Source organism: Saccopteryx bilineata, chromosome 3 (assembly GCF_036850765.1).
Source record: "Saccopteryx bilineata isolate mSacBil1 chromosome 3, mSacBil1_pri_phased_curated, whole genome shotgun sequence".
In the NCBI taxonomy this organism is placed as follows: domain Eukaryota; kingdom Metazoa; phylum Chordata; class Mammalia; order Chiroptera; family Emballonuridae; genus Saccopteryx; species Saccopteryx bilineata.
The window spans coordinates 198121071-198139784 of record NC_089492.1 but is presented as its reverse complement, the minus strand read 5'-3'; the positions used below and the strand labels follow the sequence as shown (position 1 = coordinate 198139784).

Below are 18714 nucleotides of genomic sequence, written 5' to 3'. Positions count from 1 at the left end.
TGCAAGGCCGCGGCGATGAGGTACCGAAACCTCGGGATGCGCCCGCCGGCGGGCTGCAGGCCCGTCCATCAGCAAGTGCAGGCGGCCTCCCTCTGCCCGCGGTCCCGAACTGCCTGTGGGTCTGTCTACTGATCAGAGTCTTTCCTCTTATACCCGTCAGCCAAGGCGCGTCGGTGCGGGATCGCATGCGCTTTCAGCCTCAGCCTGGGGAAGGCGGTCGGCCCCCCTGTCCTCTGACAGCCCACGCGCGCCCGCACCTGCAGTCTCTGTGCTTCGCTAGCAGCCTCTGCGGCCTGAAGACCGTCAGGCCCCGCGCGACGCGTGCCCCAAATCAATCCAATTCGCAGAGTTGGGAGGCCGCGAGGTCTCTATCTTTCCAGGCCGGGCTTGCGGCTGCGGCCCCGACTCGGCTGGGAACCTGGGTGGGAATAAACAGAGGCGCGCGTGAGCACGCACGCACGCATGCAACTAGTCCTTTCGGATCGCCCGCCCCTTTACAAATCGTACGCTTGCCCTAGATTGTTTATGAAAAGTGATAGGTCGGATCGCCATCTACTTCTGTGTGGACAAAAAAAGCCCTGAGTCTTTCTTTGGTAGCCAGGCACCAGAGTTAAAGATTAGCTTCCCGCAAGCCCCGCGCCCCTTCTGGCTACCCAGCTTGGCTCTGAGCCCCAGAAACGTTCTGGAAGGCTGAGGCTTTCCTGGGGAGGAGTGACAGGTGAGACAACCCCGAAGGGATAACCACAAGCAGATGTTGGCACATTCTTTCCTGTATAAGTTATCAGTGGGACGGCCCGTGTTGGGGACTTGGGGATGCCATTAATTTATCCCATCTTATAAACTTCCCGGGGAGGGTTGCCCCTACGAAGGCAGCTATCCAATTAGTTAAATCACGTGGACAGGCGATGTGGATCACTTTGTCTTTAAAACATAATCGAAAATAAACGCTTTTTATTTATTGTAGGAACTATTTTTCTAGAAGGAGATCGCTGAATTAGAGGGACTTCCTCTACAGAACCTTGACTCAGAGACCCCCAGCTAAGAGAAAAGAAGGAAATTGAATCCCGAAGTCAGGGTTACCCAGACGTTTGGTCCCCGTCTTTTCCCTTCGCTGAAAAGTCACAGTGACGACAAACACTATCTGCCGGGCTGAAAGTTTGATAACGAATAATGGCTATTGGCACCAGGATAGTCTCCCCTAACCCCGGGCTACGCAAGCGAGGCCTTATGGAGAACTATGACAATTCTTTGAATAGCTCAAATACAACCCCCAAACGAACTTGCCCCAATTGTTTGTGATTTCAGTCTAGTGGGGAGTTTTCGAGTTGCATTGTCGCGGGAATGCTTTAATCTTCCGCTTCGTCTCCAGGCAGGGAAGCGGTAGATAGTAGACGGCTGTGAACGTGCAGTCTCCCTCCTGGGTTTGCAGAGCTGCACGTCTAGAGTAGAAGCCCTTCCCTTGTCTTTTGTGCCTGAGGTTCCTGTTCCCGCAGCTCCTGGGTCAATGACCCCCACTCCCAAGTCAATACGCAGGCGTCTTAGCCCTCCAACAGGCTGGCTTCTAGAGCACAACTCAGAGCCAAGAGTGTGCATGAGCCGGAACCGCTGCCGGGGAGGGGATCTGGGCACGCCGTGGGGGCGATTCCGTTGGCCAGCGCTGAGGGGAACGCTGGAAAGTTACGGAGGGGTCTCTGACAGGGAGAACAGTCCGTGCACCTAGGGCCAGGCTAGCTACCCAGGATAGTCATTTCCTGGACTCGGGGGCCCCCAGCCCCGACCCTGCTGCTCTCTACTTGACTTGGAAAGGAAAGGAGCTCCTGCCTCCTGGGGACCGGTGTTAGGGTACCATCCCCCCATCCCACACACACACACACTCATTCCTGTGGTGTCACCACGTTCCCAAACGCGGCATTTCCTTGAGTGCTTGCCACCTCTCCTCTCCCAGTGTTTCTGTACTGTATGGGGCCTGGGAAGGCCTTGTCTTAAATATCACCGTGATGTCACGCCCCCTCCTCAGAGCTAAGGACCCTACAAAGGGCCCCGGGGATTGTAACTCTGCCTGGCGGGTCAGGGAGGGGATGGCGGTCGGCTGCTGGGCTGAGCAACAGTTCCACCAAACATCCATTACCGCTGTCGCCTGCGGGGCATTTCTGCCAATGGAGTCAAGGGTTGCAGGGTAGACGGGTGATTGAACTACCCTGTGGAGTAGGAGAAAGGCATCAAAAAATCCAACCTGGAAATAGAAAAACTTTAGCCCATTCCCCCAAAGAGCTCATAGCTGCGCCTTTATCTTCTCATAACGCTGCTAGCAACAATAATAAGTACTTAAAATACAATTAAGCCGTTTACTGGAGGTTTGCGTCTGAGTAAGCTTATAAACACAAATGCAAATATTTTTTTCTGGCGAACGGAAAGGGGATCTTTATAAAACTGTACCCCTCCATTTTTCCCCCTGACTGCCAGATGCTAATTTCACAAGGGCAACTTTTATATTAGAAGCGGGGAGCCCAAAACCCCACTGCTACTCGATTTGTAATTTACATAACAGGCTGTTTATACTTCTCCGGGCTGACAAAGGGAGGGAATGAGGGGGCAGACAGCGGAGCACGACTGTCTTATTGCAAAACCTTTGGTATTCCCACATTAGGAAAATAAATGAGTCGCTGTCGCTGTGTATGTTCCCCGCACGGCGAGCACTAGAAACGTATTTTTAGACCGAATTCACGAAAAGTTGAGGTGTTTGGGGAGAACACTATCTAACTGGCCTCCATGTTGAAGCTAGAGCGCTCCATTAAGCCTCAGCCAAAGGAGCTGATTAGGTCAGAGTATGGGGCTGGGGGTTGGACACGAAATCATTTTATAAGTCTTAGGGTTTATCCCCCCTCCTTTCCGCTGCAAGTGTGTAGGAACCATCAAGTATTGAGCCTCCTGCTGATGTATCAAGTGTTCTTCCAACCCATCAGCGACTCGGCCTTGCGAACACCTAGGAAAGGGAATTTTAAGTGGCCCAAAGCGCAAAATAGGCCAAGAGGAAGAGACCCCAGGAATCGGAAATTCCGGGCACTCCTTTCCCCCCACAGGCTAGTTCTGGAAGTAGCAGATCCTCTTCTCTCCAAGAAACGTCCATTATGAAATGCAATATATCTATATTTTTAAATGTTCAAATGACACGGAGCTGAGCCTCCTACTCAAGTCAGCGCTCTTGACATCTAACAATTGAAGAGGCAATTAGAATTTTTGTATACAGGAAGCTGAGATTCCACCCAGGACGCCAAAAGGGGTTCTCGATACGTACTTACATTTAAAATTTTTCAGCAGTTGGGTGAGTGGAAGTTTTAAATGAGTCATGATAACCTTCTTCACAGTCTCCTCAACTCACCCGTTTTCCCAGCTTCCAGTAAAGGATCTAGTGTTCAGTCTCTAGGAGGGTCTTTTCTGGAGTTGCCCAAATGCAGAATCGCGCTGCAGGCAGAGGGAGGCCCATGTTTTTCCTACTCCTTCGTTTCTTTCCCTCTCATTTCTCTTCTTCCCGTTCCATCCCAGTCATCCAGAAATAAGGATACGCCACTTGTGCTTATCCACCAGAATCCTTGAGCCGCCCTGCAGGTGCGATTCTGAGCATTCCCCCTACAACCCCCACCACCACCACCACCAAACACCCGTTATCTCTGCGAGCCCGCAGACCCGCGTGTGTGCAGATGGAGATTAGACTGGGACGCGTTAAGCTTTTGGAGTATTTATTTGCTTGCCATTACACCTGCTAGTATCACTGAGCCCGCAGCCTAACCACCCCTCCTGTAAGCCGGGCCGTGCCGGACCGAGCTTGAGAGGATGGTACACTGCGAAAGTGAGGAACTCCGCATTTTCCCCAAAGGGCAACGCAGGAAAGCGTCCTGGCTCCAGCATCCTGCGCTGCAAGCATCCTCGGGCCGCCAAGGGTCCTAAGAGGCCGACGAGCAGGACGTCCCACAGTGGGGCGGACAGTCTACCTGAGCGAAGTACCGCCGGAAACCCCTTTTCCTCCCCTCTTATTTCTATTGGGGAGGGGTCACGGGGATATCGAGGTGGGTCAACAGCCCTTCCCTACCAGGGACAGACCACGGCTATGACTGAGTGCTTAAAACTCTAACCTAGCTCAGGACAGGAGAGCCTCCAGGTGGGAAAAAACTGGAGACATCTGTGATCCCCATGAGTTCACTGGGCGACCGGGAGGGGAGGGAAGAAGTAGGGAGAGAGGAAAGGCGGGGGGGGGGGGGGGGGGGGGGAGGAGAGGTCGGGAAACCCCGGAGCTGGAGGCGGCCAGATCGGTCAGGGAATGGGAGAGCCACCACGAGTTGGGGCTCGAGAAGTCGGTGAAATCTGGGAACCCTGGGCGGAGGAAGGGTCTGCGCGGGTCCCAGGAGGACCCAGGGAACTGCGTTAACAATGGACGTCCTTGCGGACCGCGCGGGGTGGGAGACAGTGCCCAGAGCCGGAAGGGATGTGTGCGCGCGGGGCTACAAACCGATTGCGATGTAGGCCGGGGGGGCAGGCAGGGGCTTGAGCTTGGGCGCGGGACCCAGCGGGCCGGCGCGCGTGTGGTCAGCCCCGCGGTCTTCTCGCTGCCCCACGCGTCCCGGCCTCGGACTCATTCAGAGGCGGTTCTCGCCTCCCATTGGCTGCTGCTGCGGTAAGGCGGGGCCCATTCCCCGGAAAAAAATGTTAACTGGGTAAAAAAGTCCTCGCCTGGGTGACGGATGCTCAAAAGTTAAGAAGTTTTCCAATGCTATCTTAAGCGTCCGGCGCGCGAGAGCCTGGAAAAAAAAAAAAAAAAAAAAAAAAAAAAAAGGTGACGCGGGCCCGGGAAGGCGGCCGGCCGGCGCGCGGCCCCTGCTCTGGTGACTCGGCCGCCTCCGCCGGCGGCTCGGGGCAGTCTCCGGGAAGGCGCAGGCAGTGTGGCGAGAAGAGCGCCTTCTTGTTTTTTTTTTTTTTAGTTCTGGCTTTTTTTTTTTTTTTTTCCGTCCTCGCCTGAAAGTGGCTCCGCGAATTCCTTCCAGGCCGTCTGCTGCGTCCTTGTCTGGCCCTCTCTCCTAGCGGCGACTCCCCTCGGCGGCGGCGGCGGCGGCGGGCGCGGGCCCTGAAGTGGCCGGAGGCGCCCCAGGAGCCCGAGCGAGCGCACGGAGAGGCCGCACGCTGCCGGCGGCTCCGGGAGGCGGCGGCCCGACACCAGCTCCGCGAGGCCGGGACTCGGACTGGGTGGCCGGCCCCGGCGCGGCCGACCTGAGCGAGGGTGGGGGACGGCGGGCGGCGCGGGGCGGCGGCGGCGGCGAGCGGGGGCCATGCAGGCGCGCTACTCCGTGTCCAGCCCCAACTCCCTGGGAGTGGTGCCCTACCTCGGCGGCGAGCAGAGCTACTACCGCGCGGCGGCGGCGGCGGCGGCCGGGGGAGGCTACACCGCCATGCCGGCTCCCATGAGCGTGTACTCGCACCCCGCGCACGCCGAGCAGTACCCGGGCGGCATGGCCCGCGCCTACGGGCCCTACACGCCGCAGCCGCAGCCCAAGGACATGGTGAAACCTCCCTACAGCTACATCGCGCTCATCACCATGGCCATCCAGAACGCCCCGGACAAAAAGATCACCCTCAATGGCATCTACCAGTTCATCATGGACCGCTTCCCCTTCTACCGGGACAATAAGCAGGGCTGGCAAAACAGCATCCGCCACAACCTCTCGCTGAACGAGTGCTTCGTCAAGGTGCCCCGCGACGACAAGAAGCCCGGCAAGGGCAGCTACTGGACGCTGGACCCGGACTCGTACAACATGTTCGAGAACGGCAGCTTTCTGCGGCGGCGGCGGCGCTTCAAGAAGAAGGACGCGGTGAAGGACAAGGAGGAGAAGGACCGGCTGCACCTCAAGGATCCGCCGCCGCCGCCGCCGGCCGGCCGCCAGCCCCCGCCAGCGCCGCCCGAGCAGACCGAGGGCGCCGTTGCCGGCCCGCAGCCGCCGCCCGTGCGCATCCAGGACATCAAGACCGAGAACGGTACGTGCCCCTCGCCGCCCCAGCCCCTGTCCCCGGCCGCCGCCCTGGGCAGCGGCAGCGCCGCCGCGGTGCCCAAAATCGAAAGTCCGGACAGCAGCAGCAGCAGCCTGTCGAGCGGGAGCAGCCCTCCGGGCAGCCTGGCGTCCGCGCGGCCGCTGAGCCTGGACGGCGCGGAGCCGCCGCCGCCGCCGCCGCCGCCCCACAGTCAGGGCTTCAGCGTGGACAACATCATGACGTCGCTGCGGGGGTCGCCTCAGGGCGCGGCCGCGGAGCTTGGGTCGAGCCTCCTGGCCTCGGCGGCCGGGTCCTCCCGCGCGGGCATCGCACCCCCGCTGTCGCTCGGCGCCTACTCGCCGGGCCAGAGCTCCCTCTACAGCTCCCCCTGCAGCCAGAGCTCCACCGCCGGCAGCTCGGGCGGCGGCGGCGGCGGCGGCGGCGGCGGCGGCGGCGGCGGCGGCGGCGGGGCGGGGGGCGCCGGGACCTATCACTGCAACCTGCAGGCCATGAGCCTCTACGCGGCGGGGGAGCGCGGCGGCCACTTGCAGGGCGCGCCTGGGGGTGCGGGCGGCTCGGCCGTGGACGACCCCCTGCCCGACTACTCGCTGCCCCCGGTCACCAGCAGCAGCTCCTCCTCCCTGAGTCACGGCAGCGGCCAGGAGGCCGGCCACCACCCTGCAGCCCACCAAGGCCGCCTCACTTCGTGGTACCTGAACCAGGCGAGCGGAGACCTGGGCCACCTGGCTAGCGCGGCGGCGGCGGCGGCGGCAGCGGGCTACCCGAGCCAGCAGCAGAACTTCCACTCGGTGCGGGAGATGTTCGAGTCGCAGAGGATCGGCTTGAACAACTCTCCGGTGAACGGGAATAGTAGCTGTCAGATGGCCTTCCCTTCCAGCCAGTCGCTGTACCGCACGTCCGGAGCTTTCGTCTATGACTGTAGCAAGTTCTGACACTCCTGCCCCCCTCAAAGCCCAACTGAATCAAACCCCAGAGCAGGAACAGCTAAAAGAACCACCAATACAAAATCGAAACCAAAAAAGAAATCCAATTATTAAAACCTTGAAGAACATTCACTAAACCAGCGAACAGAATCCCTCCAAAAGTTCAACTCACCAGCACACACACACACACAAAAATCTTAAAAGATTAATTCAGAGCCGACTTCACTTTGCCTTATCTAAATAAACAAAAACGTAAACCATTTTACACAGAGACAGCAAAATCATGGTTTATTAAAGGACAGTGTTAACTGCAGATAACACGTAAGTTTCTTCTTGCTTTTCAGAGAGCACGCTATCCTTTTCTTCGTCTCTCCCATTACCTTCCCCTCTTCCTCCCTTCCCCTGTCACCTATAAGATATTATTTTATCCTATGTTGAAAGGAGGGGGAAAAGTCCCCGTATATGAAAATCGCTTTTCTTTTATTCATGGACTTGTTTTAAAATGTAAATTTCAACATAGTAATTTATTTTTGATTTGTAGTTGGATGTCGTGGACCAAACGCCAGAAAGTGTTTCCAAAACCTGACGTTAAAATTGTCTGAAACTTACATTGTGCCTTTTTCTTTTTCATTATAAAAAGGGAAACTGTATTAATCTTATTCTATCTTCTTTTTGTTGAACATATTCATTGTTTATTAATAAATTACCATTCAGTTTGAATGACACCTATATGCCTGGATACTTTAATACAGCCTTAATTATTATAAGAAAGAAAGATTTCAGAGACTTTAAAAACACTAGACATTATTATTAGTCTCCTAAATCTCTGAAAAATGGAGAAACCATCTATTTCCTGTTAAAGTTCACATAAAACTCTTTTGGGTTATTTTTCCCCTGCAGCATCTTCTGCAATATGTACTATATAGTCAGCTTGCTTTGTGGCTAGTAAAAACATATTTTCCTAAACAGATCTGAGTTGGCATGTACACAAATACATTTTCTCAGTAATGACAGAACATTATTGGAAATCATAAGCCTATGAATCAGCGTTCTTTACCAGCGATACCTGTGTATAGAGAGTGTGTATAGAATGTGCCTCCAGATGAATATTTGGCTTGTGTAGCACATTAAAAAAAAAGGGACGTGTATTATACATCCCTATAAACCAAATGCTGGATATTTTTTCTTATTTTTACACTACTTTATATGAGGGAAAATAAACCATTTTAAGTGTATGTATATAACTCATCCATACTTACAGTCCTCTATGTGTTATGTAGAAGGATTTATTATTATTATTTTTTAATGTACTGTGGGTTGGAAAGGGAATTCTAATCTTTGGGAAACTTTTTTAGAAGATACGTTTGTAGAACAATTATTTTTTTGAACAAGATTTAAAGGAATAAGAAGGAAGGAGAGAAGAGCAGAACGTTTTAGTCTAGGGTGGTTTCTTTTCAGTCCCAATTTTTCTTGGTAATTTACAGTTAAACCTAGAAGGCAATCGGATTGGCCCTCCCCCTTTGTAAATAACCCAGGAAATGTAATAAATTCATTATCTTAGGGTGATCAGCCCTGTCAATCAGACTTTGGAGAGATGGCGATTTGATTACAGACATTCGGGCCTTTCAGTTTGTTTTCAAGATAATACAGTTTCCTGCTATCTGCCGCTCTGATCTGGAGGCAACACTTAGCAGTAATTGCTGTTGCTTGTTGTCAAAATTTGATCATTGTTAAAGGATTGCTGCAAATAAATACACTCTAATTTCAGTGGAAAAAAAAAACTGCTTTACGTGGCCTCTGATTTACTCGGGTCTTCTTTGCTCAGAGTGGTAACCTAATAGCCAGGGAAGATTGCTGTGGCGCAGGGCACGGTTGTCTCCTCGGGTCAGGTCGGCTGGAACTGGCCGCACTGCTGCTTGTGGAGCCTACGCGCGGCTGTCGCAGCGCTAGGTCCCGGGGCTGCCTGAAGCTTGCTTGGGTTCCCCCCTTTGGGTGGGCTGTGAAGGGAAAGACTCCATTGACAAAGCTCGTTGAGTTTGTGCGTTGGTTCACTTTTGCGAGCCGAGCGGGGAGCCGGGCTTTGAGGACAAAGGGTCTGGTGGCCGGAGCTGGGTTGTCTAGGCCTGGAAGGAAAGCGGCGGCAGCAGGTGACCAAATGGCCCCGTCCCTTCGGACTGGTGACCGATCTCCAGGCCGGGCAGCTCGGGCCACCCGGAGAAGGTTGCTTTTCCGACTTGCCTGGCTCAACATTTTGGGACGGAGTATAGGAAGGGGAGGGCGAGCGGAGACCGGCGGCCCAGCGCGGGCTTTCCGGGGGGCGTTTCTTGCGGCCCCGCGCCGGCCTCCGGACGCCGCTCCCGGACTCTAGGCTCTTCAGCTAATTAGCTGTAATTACCCGCCGCGGCTGGGCCCGGCTTGTTTGTGTTTGCAGCTCCTTCCTCCCCCCACGTCGCCCCCGCCCCGCCCCTTCCCTGGCTCCTCGTTGCCTGCTCCCGAAATGGGTTGTTTGCGGAGAAAATCGAGTCCGAATAGACCTTGGCGGGGTATACGGGCCAGAGCGTGGGCGCCGGGAAGGCAGCGCCGGTGGGAAGGTGGCGAGGGCAGGGTGAGCGGGCAGGCGAAGGCCCCGCCGGGCAGCCACGGGAAGGCGGCGGGCTCTGCGCCGATCCTCGCGCGCTCGGCCCAGCGCTTCCCGGCACGCTCCTCTTCGCCGCCTTTGTTGTAAAGACGCACGTGTGGTTTAGGAGCTCGGCCGGGGTGGAAAGGCCATAGGCACTCTATTGCTCCCGGGTGACAGCGCGCCCCGCGTCAGCCCGCAGCTGGGCAGCCGCAGGTTTGAAGGAGGGTCCTCAGTCAGCGCCCCTCGGCCTGGCTGCGCCGACCAGCCCTGTTCGGCGCTGCGGCCCTAGGCGGCCTCTCTGGCAGGGCTGCGTCCTCGCGGCGTGGGAGGTCGGTTGATGGAGGCCACAAATCACTTGGCAGTGGCCGGCGCGGGAGTCGCTCGCCTAAAGGTCGGCGGGTTCGGAGTGTCCGGGGTCCATGTGCCCGTACGTAGCCCTCTGCACCTCTTCTGACCCGGGGTTTGTAGCCCCCGAGCGTCGCGGCTGCAGTAAAGCCCCGGCTTCGGCCCAGTCTGGCCCTTAAGAGCTCGACCACGCAGCCCCAAGCTGTGGGCTGCCAAACCAAGAAGCGGGCGTGCGGGCAAGGTTCGGCCCCGGCGTCCAGGGGGAGCACAGGCGGTCTGGGCCGGAGTGGGCGCCCTGGGGAGTTCTTCCCCGGCCTGCCAGGCCGCGGAGTGGGCTTCGGGCACCCCTCGCTCCTTCTTCCTGGGTCTAGAGTCCCTGTGGCTGGAGAAGAGACCGGTGCTCTGGCTTCCGCGGACTGAGGGGAGCTCCTGACTGCGTCTGTGCTTACCCGGGAAGCCTTCTTAGCGATCATTTTTGCCCTCTTGGATTCCAGAGCTTGAGAATTAGGTATGGAGGTCTTATGTGTTTAGGAGGCTGTTTGTATCACATGTACACAGCAAAGGTAGTTATTTCTACATGAGTTGCCTAGGTTTGAGTGGAAGGTCAAAAGTTCTCATTTTTCTGATGTTGAAAACTACATATGTGTTAGTTTCTACTATCACTATATTTGCATATGGGTTCTGGTATACAATTTAAGAAAAAAAGTCCTGCCAACCTTATTTAATCTGGGAGAGCTATGTATTCCTTAGTGGTTTGCACATTTAATCTATACTTTTTCAGCAATAAGGATAATTATTTTCTGTAAAATATTCTAAGAAAACTCCCTGATATTTTAACTAACAGTGCATTTTGAAATTAGCCTGTGACACCCGGCAGGACCCAGCGATAGGGACTTAGCTAATTTTAAATTAGGCACTGTAGAAGGCTTTAGGATAGAATTTTGTGTAGCAGTGGGCACATATATTTTCTTAACAATTTATACCATGAGCAAATCAATGCCATCATGGTACCTGCCATCTGAAAGCTTGCATTTGATGTAATGCATATCTGGTAGGAATGCATGCTGTTTCCAAAGGTGTGTCATTAGCAACCTTTCTCCCACTAAACTGCATGCAAACAAGCATGCATTATCCGATTTATCATTCCACACAGTTTTTGTCATTAATAATCGATGTTTGCAGAGGAATAAGGCTCGATTGTGCTGGTGGCTCATAAGCTCTTGGCTGTTTCCTGTGGGGTCAGAAACAGGGGTCAGGAAACAAGAGTGCCTTATACCCCTACTGGGCTCCCCTGAACTTTAATAGGTGAGGAAGGGACAAGACCTTTTCTCTCCCACCCAATTCCCTAAAGAAGAGTGTCAATTTTTAAGGTGGAAGGCCATTTGTTTTGTTCTTAATGATGCAAAACTCCACAGAAGTCCTGAACCCTCTGTTGGTGCAGGCTGCCTGGACAGACTGCTCAAGAGGGCCCTGACACCTCCATAACGGATCCAGGCTTTGGATACTAGTGGCACCTGAAGCAAGGCTGGTTGGAGTGACAGTTGCTTTTTACCTGCACAGCACATCTTGGCCTTCCTGGGGAGGGGTTCTGTTTTTTTCCTCAGTGACCATTCTCACGTTCTCACCGCTGGGTCCTGCCTGGTGTTGCAGGGCCTTTAGATTCCTCCTAGACTCATTTCAGAGCCAGTTCATGAAGCCATTAGCCCTTCCCACCCAGTCATAAACAAATGTCACGTTAGGGGGCAAGATTGATGGCAGCCATGTAATAAAGCTGGCCAGGCAGAATACATTCTGCATGGGGCAGTCATTCTTCAGCAAGCAGAGAGCTTTGAAGGGGGGGGGGGTGCAGGGAGAGATGGATCAAGAAACTTTGTTGGAGTACTTACCCTACCAAGTTGTGGGGAATATGGGGGGGGGGAGGGCAAAGATTAGGCAAGCCTTAAGCTCAGGAGAACTCCCAACAAAACAAAGCCTAATTTATTCAGACAGTGGCCACAAGGATGAAAAAAATCCACTAAGATTTGCCATGGGACCCTAAACGCCAGCTTCAGAAACCCCACTTTTCTGAAAGCTCCTGTTGCAATTTATAACAAGACTAAGAGCTATTTAACGAATGGCCTTCCTTTAGTATTTGGGCTCTATAGTCATAGCCAGAACTTTTGTGGCCTGATATTTCTATCTTCTCTTTTTGGGTGTGAATCCAATATAATCATTAAGTTCTGTGTCTCTTTGTATCTCTGTCCCCCTTTTTGTCTCTGTTACTTTCACTCATCACACTCTTTCTCACAGAAGGCCTGGAGGCCCTGAACCCCCCCCCCCATATGCCAGATATGCCAAATGTCCTCACTCCAATTGAGTCCCCCTCCCCCGCCCCCGCCTTGGAGCTGAGCACTTTGGGTGATGGCTGGGCACACAGGACCAGATCTTACTCCTAGTCCTCAGAAAGACCTGCTGCCCTAAGTGAGTGGGACTGGCAGGTTCCAGGTCCTAGTCAGGTTGGGAAAGGAGCAATACTTAATTAAATGAATTCCAGCTCCAAAACCTATTCAGGAGAATGAAAGCTGCTTCTCCACAACATTCTAAATGTGATTAAGAGTGGAAAATTGGGCAAAACGTACCATGTCCACCTCACTGGAAACCAAAATACGTTGTAGAGTGCATAAGGCGTGACTTAGGACCTTTGTCGCACCCCTTTCCCATCAGAGCCTGGCTCCAAAGAAACCTGTTTTATATTAATTTTTTTGTTGTTTACTTGATTTTTTCCCTCACTGATTTTTAATTTGCAGCATATTGAGCGTATTATTGGAGATGAAGTAGGATCTGGAATTTCCTTCCATATAGGCCAGGGACTTCCAGACAAGAGAGAAGGGTGGAGCTTCCACCGGAAACACAGCCCAAGGGGAGAGGCAGGTTCTACATGAGCAAGAGAGGTCCTGACATTGTTTCCAGCTCATAATCTCTCCACCTGGGGTTGGGAGGGTGACCCCAAAAGCCACAGAGTTGCTTCCCCAGGCCTCTTGTTTTTCCAGATGACACACCTCTCTCTATTCTCCCAAAGAGCATCTTTCTCTGGTCCCTCTTTGGATTACTCCAAGTCCAAGAGTTAGCACTGCTGGTCATTTGGATGAAACTGTCCATCCTCTTCTAGCTTTCTCTGCGGGTTGCTCCTGGAGACTTGGTGGGCTGCTCATTTGCCCACTAAGTCGAACAGTTTGATGGTACTTGGGTGGCACGAGAGTGCAATCTGTAAGCCCAAGGAATGAGCAGTGGGTGGCCAGCCACGGCCAGGATGCTGGGCCTCTCCATTGACCTTGGTGGTGGGACACCAGACAGGGTCTGGGGACGCCCCATCACACAGAACAGCAGGGCCTAGGGACATACATGGCAGGGCTCTTGGGGGACTCAGAACTTGAAGTTGGGGAATGAATGGTTCTGCTCTAGGAGTTTGAGGACAATTTAAATAGATGAGAAGAGAGAGAGATCTAACCCTGCACCATTACCAACCCCAGGGAAAAAGCAGGAAAACCAACACATTTTGTGCCATTAACTCTTAAGGCCTTCTCATTTCCTACAGTAAAAAAGCAGGTCACTGGTACAGGAGGCTGGATGGGGGTCTTGTTAATGGCTATAGATGTAAACTGGACAGGAGAGGGGACCACATGTTTAGGCAGTGATTGATTTCCTAAATATTTGCCAGTAGAGGAAAAAACGAAAACCCTGTCCTCTGAGTGGGGCAAAAATCAGCATCACCCATGGTGCAGAAGGAAAGCCCCAGATGCTGTGGACACCTGTCCCCAGAGCCTGTCGCGTGGGGCTCTATCGTGGGGCACATTGGTCCCCCCAGACGGCCCATAGCGCCTCGGGGGCCTTTCAGAGACTGTGCTAGGTGTTGAGGCTTCCTTGGGGTTCGAAAGAGGATTATTATTGCACACGGAGGACACCTGCCAACAATGGTCATGCCTCGCAGTTGGCCTTTCGGGTTATTGAAAGAGAAGTGTAAGCTAACCTGGGTCGGATGGAGGGTGCCGCCCGAGCCTCTGTCCTGTGTCTCGGGAAAAGCAAAAGCGTGGGGAATTCGGGCCCACCGTTGTTCCCACAGCCAAGGGTTGGTTAGGTGTGAAAATTTTCCAGAGAGAACTCGACGGGGTGACGCCCTAGGTCGCCCGTCCCGGGTCGCTGCGGGGCTTATAGCACACCCACTCCCACTTCCACCCCGGTTCCACGGAATATCGGAAAGGTGCAGGACAACAACTTACAGTAAGTGTTTTTCGATCGGGAAACACTGTGACATTGCTTTGCATTTGCCAGCTGGCTCCAGGGGCGGGCCTCCCCACCCACTTAGTCCCCAGGAAAGAGTCCCTGGAGCCGGGGCCTTAGGGTGCCGCCGGGATTGCACCTCCCTCTTCTTCTGGCACTGCCGGGAGAAGTGGCACAACAGGAAAGCCTCGCCAGAAGGCCCTTCCCAGGAGGCTTCCTCACCATAAAAAGTCAGACTCCAGCCAAGGTCCTGACCCCTTCCAAATATACATATATTCCCTCGCCCACCAGTCCAGCTCAGGCCTCGGGGCTGTGCGGCTTCCTCTTGGGCTGGACTGGCCCAGGGCCTCCGGTTGGAGGGGCGGGAGTCTGGGGCCCTAGTTTATGTTGTCTCCCCCAGGTCACCCAAGCTCTCGTGCTTAGGCTTCTGAACGTCCATCGCCCCGTGCGCCCTTCCGGCACCAGCGCATCAACGAGGCCGGGACTAGGGCTGCTGCGGGGGTGGCTGCTTTTTCTGCACAACACTTCATCACAGCTTCAGGACCTTTGCGCACGCACGTCGGGTGGAGAGCGCGAGGCCGTCAGCGCATCTTCATGCGCGCGGGTCTGTCCCACAGGCCTGGGCAGAGGGACAGGAGGGCAGCACATGCGCACATACAACCCCCCCCCTCCCCCGGTCCAAAGTAGCCAGCAACCCTATGACCCAGCCTCCAAGGTCCTGTCGAGGCTTGCAAGCCCGAAGAACTAGAGGCTGGGCCGAGAGCTCAGAGCTAGTGAGCGGTGTGTATGCCAGCCTAGGCCTCCGCAGCCACCGTCAGGCCTGCAGCACACCGGCAGAGAGCGGTCCCAGTGCCAGCGGCCCGAAGCGAGAGGCGGGCACCTCGGCCTCGAGTTTAAAGATCAAAAGGGGCAGCTAAGAACAGGGCGTCTGGGGCGTCAGCTGTGTGCGACCCCTGACCTTGGAGGAAGGGCTGGAGACGGGGACTAGGCGGCGGCGGGGCCCGGGGTCAGCCTGCGGTCGTTGGCCTCCCAGCCGAGGCTCCGGCTGAGGAAACGGGCAAGGGTGGGGTGGGGATCGGTCACCATATTCGTAAAGGGGCCCTGAAAGGACTTTGGGGATCGTGAGTGAGCTGAATGGGGTGGGGGTAGAGGGTGAGGATGCATCCACTGCAGCTCAGGCTTGGGGGAAGGAGGGAGTGGTGGCCTCACAGCTCCAGACAGCCAAGTAGCTGGAGTTCCAGCCTCTGGTAATAATCACGATGGTACATGCCCTCAAAATGTGCTCCACGGGCTCTGGGTGTGCACCGGGCAGGAGCTAGGCTGGGTCGCCTGGGCCTCAAGCTTGTTTGGGGTAGGGCAGCAGCACCCTGAGGATTCCAAGGACTTTGTGGATCGTGGGAAACCCCTACTACGGAGGATGGGCCATCCCCTAGAGGGGCTTTGTGTCCCAATTGTCACAGCTGTTTATAAAAACTCTTGGCATCTGCAATGATTAAAACCCACAATTTTAAGAGGTGCCTATGTTTGTTTGAACATGTAGATCTGACTGTAAGAAACGTGCACACACGCACACACATATACGATCTTTTTGTAAAACCTGGTGCCCTCCCCCCCCAACTCCTTACATCATCTACTGAAGGCTGCAGTGCAGGTCTTGAAAAATAGATGACATGTGAACTTGGACTTACTGGGATACATCTTAAAACAGAATACCTGTTTGGAATTCCCATATACAAACAAGATGCTTGAGGTGCTTTGAGGTTTTTTTTCTTGGGGCTTAAAAAGTTATTTGTGCCTGACCTGTGGTGGCCCAGTAGGTAAAGCCTAGCCCTGGAATGCTGAGGCCATTAGTTTGAAACCCAAGCTGGGTGAAAACATGTAGGAGAAGCAACAACTATGAGTTGATGCTGCCTGCTCCTCTCCCACCATCTTCTTCTCTCCAAATAAATAAATAAAGTTACTTGTAAACACGTTTAATGTTCTTTCGAAATGAAATTTCAGTGCTGTCTCCTGCTAAACTTTTCATAATACAGAGAAGGTCACATTCACAAGGAGCCCACCAGTGGGTGGCCAAGGGTTCTATGGAGGCGATTAAAGTAGACAACCAGAGCCCGAAGCAATTTCTGTACTGGTTTACTAGAAAACGGTCACAGACCTGAAATGGATTTTTCAAAGGAGCCCTCTTGCATGGAACATTATCTTCCAAGCAGTTTAGCACTTCCCCTAAAGATCCTGCAGGCTGCTGTGGGCCTTTGTTTCTGAATAGCTATAGAGGTGTGTCAGGTTTATTCTGCCTGACCTAGCTCCCTCTTAATTCTTTACAGGGCAGCACACAGCCCAGGACAGTCTGAAGGAAAGCAAGACCCCGGTATCCATGCACCTTGTTGCTCATCTGAGACACCAATGTGGGGCTGGGCTGCTCTGTTATATTATATTTGAGTATAGTGACATTTTAACTGTCTTAGTTTTTAACTTTAAAAAAATGGAGGTGGAACATATTTTATCACATCTAAAATGAATAGCCAAAGCTGACAGAGCAGGAAAAAAAAAAGGAAAGTAAGTTACTGAAACTGAGTTGAGATTTAAAGTAGAATTCTCTTGAAGGATGTCCAAATGGAAGTCACAGCACAGAAAGTAGAGAAATACTCAAATTCCTTTTCTTTTTCTTTGAAACATACACAGGGAGGCCTAGGAAACCAAAATGACTCTGCTCCCTCCATTGAGGGTGCAGGAATAGAGAAATGTTAGCAACCAAAAGTACTTTCCATGTCCTGCAAAAACTGGTTCCCTGGGCCACTTTGAGAAAAATAATTTAATATTATGACTTCACTAAAGTCCCATTAGACTTCTACCTAGAATCTCTCCTGGTCCCATTAAACTCCTACCAAGAATCTCTCCTGAAAAGCTTCTTATATCTTTAGGTTAACAAGCCACAAAACATTGAATTGAATGGGGCTACTGTAAGCCCTGAGTTCCCGAGTGGTTTCTAGGCCTGGGTATGGGATGAGGTGGAGAGTTCAGGGGGTCAGAGGAGAGGAGGTGCCTATCAGGTCAAGGCTAAGGGGAATGTGTATGAATATTTATTTGTGAGATTTGTGAGTGTGTGACACTGTGTGATAGCAGGTTTGTGAGTTGTGCTTGCAAGTGAGTGAATGTGTGAGTGTGTAAGATGGAGTGTTTGTAGGTGTGTGTTTGTGTTTGTGAGTGTTTGGATGTGTGTATTGAAATCTGTGAGTGACAGTGTGTGAGTATGTATGTGTAAGTGTGTGTGTATGTGTGCCTACCAGCCTGCCTAGTCCTGGAGGCCCAGACTGCCAGGGACCATCTGTTTCCAATTAGCAGCATCCCGATTGGGAGAAGGCCCGTCCTGGGGCAGCTTCTGAGAAGGGGGGGCAGCTCAGGCCACCCTAGTTCTGCTCCATCAAAGCTGAAGCTGGCCCTGGCCAGCATGCTGTCGCAGCAACTCGGGCAGCCACACAAAGAGCCTTCTTTCCTGCCGCCAGCCGTTGGAGCTTGGGTCCTCCCCCAGACCATAAACCTGCTGGTGAAGACATTCAGAAACAGTTCACCCGCACTCACAGGAGCATGGTCAAAGACTGGAATTCCATTTGCTATAAAGTTTTATTTTATTTTCCTTGGAGGGGAAGAAGAAGAGTCTTGACCTAATTTGTTCTATGGCAAAATACTGTATTTCATGCAGAGATATCCACCTGTACACAAATTCTTGCTTGCTGCTTGCGGATTCCATATGTTTGTGTGTCTGCCTGCCTTCAGCTGTGCAGATGCACTGTCCATGGCGCAAGAGCACATACCTGTGGTCAAAGCCAGGCCGCCTATATGATGCACTCAGTGAAACTGCGTTCAGTGATCTGAGGCCCAAACTTAAAACCTCTTTATTATAATTTCTAATTAATTCTGATGTTGTTGAAGGGCACAGTATCTGGCATATATTAGGCACTTAATGTAAATTGGTTGACTGACTAAATCAAAACTGGATTTACAAAGTGATCTAGTACTAAGGAGAGGTTGGAAATAAGTATTGTGTAAGATTCTAGACCACAAGGAAAAGCCTGGGCTCACAGACCTCTGGGTAACCCAGAGACTTTGGCATGGAATGTTCCAACAATATTTACTTACCTTCAAGTTTCTTCTTCTAACCCCCCTCTATTTCTGAAGCCTTCTTTGAGATGATTAGAGCCCCATGGGTTCTAATTATAGTCAGTAGAGACCAGAGAGGGTGTGAATGCCTCTTTTCTGTAGGAACTGGGTTTCCAAATCTGCTGGATAGAGTGGCTGATTGTCACTGGGAGGGAAAAAGAAATGTCCCAGGTGGAGACTTAGGAGGATGCCCTGACCAAGTCAGACTCTGGCCTGGCAGGGGTCTGCCAGCAGGGGCTCTCTCAAAACGGAGCAGGCCTGAAGGAAGGTATCTCATTCCGAGGCAGGGACCAGGGCTTTTTGTTTTGTTTTATTTGGGGGCACTTATAGCTACTTTTATAACTTACAGAAAATATGGACATCAACTTCTGCTGG

At 53.0% G+C, this 18714-nt stretch overlaps 1 protein-coding gene across 1 annotated transcript; it reads left to right on the top strand.

Moving 5' to 3' along the window:
- Window positions 1–5181: 5181 nt before the first annotated feature.
- Window positions 5182–7684, top strand: FOXC1 (forkhead box C1). The gene has a single exon (XM_066268526.1). The coding sequence runs from the start codon at window positions 5319–5321 to the stop codon at window positions 6966–6968; it is 1650 nt and encodes a 549-aa protein (XP_066124623.1). The 5' UTR covers window positions 5182–5318; the 3' UTR covers window positions 6969–7684.
- Window positions 7685–18714: the final 11030 nt, after the last annotated feature.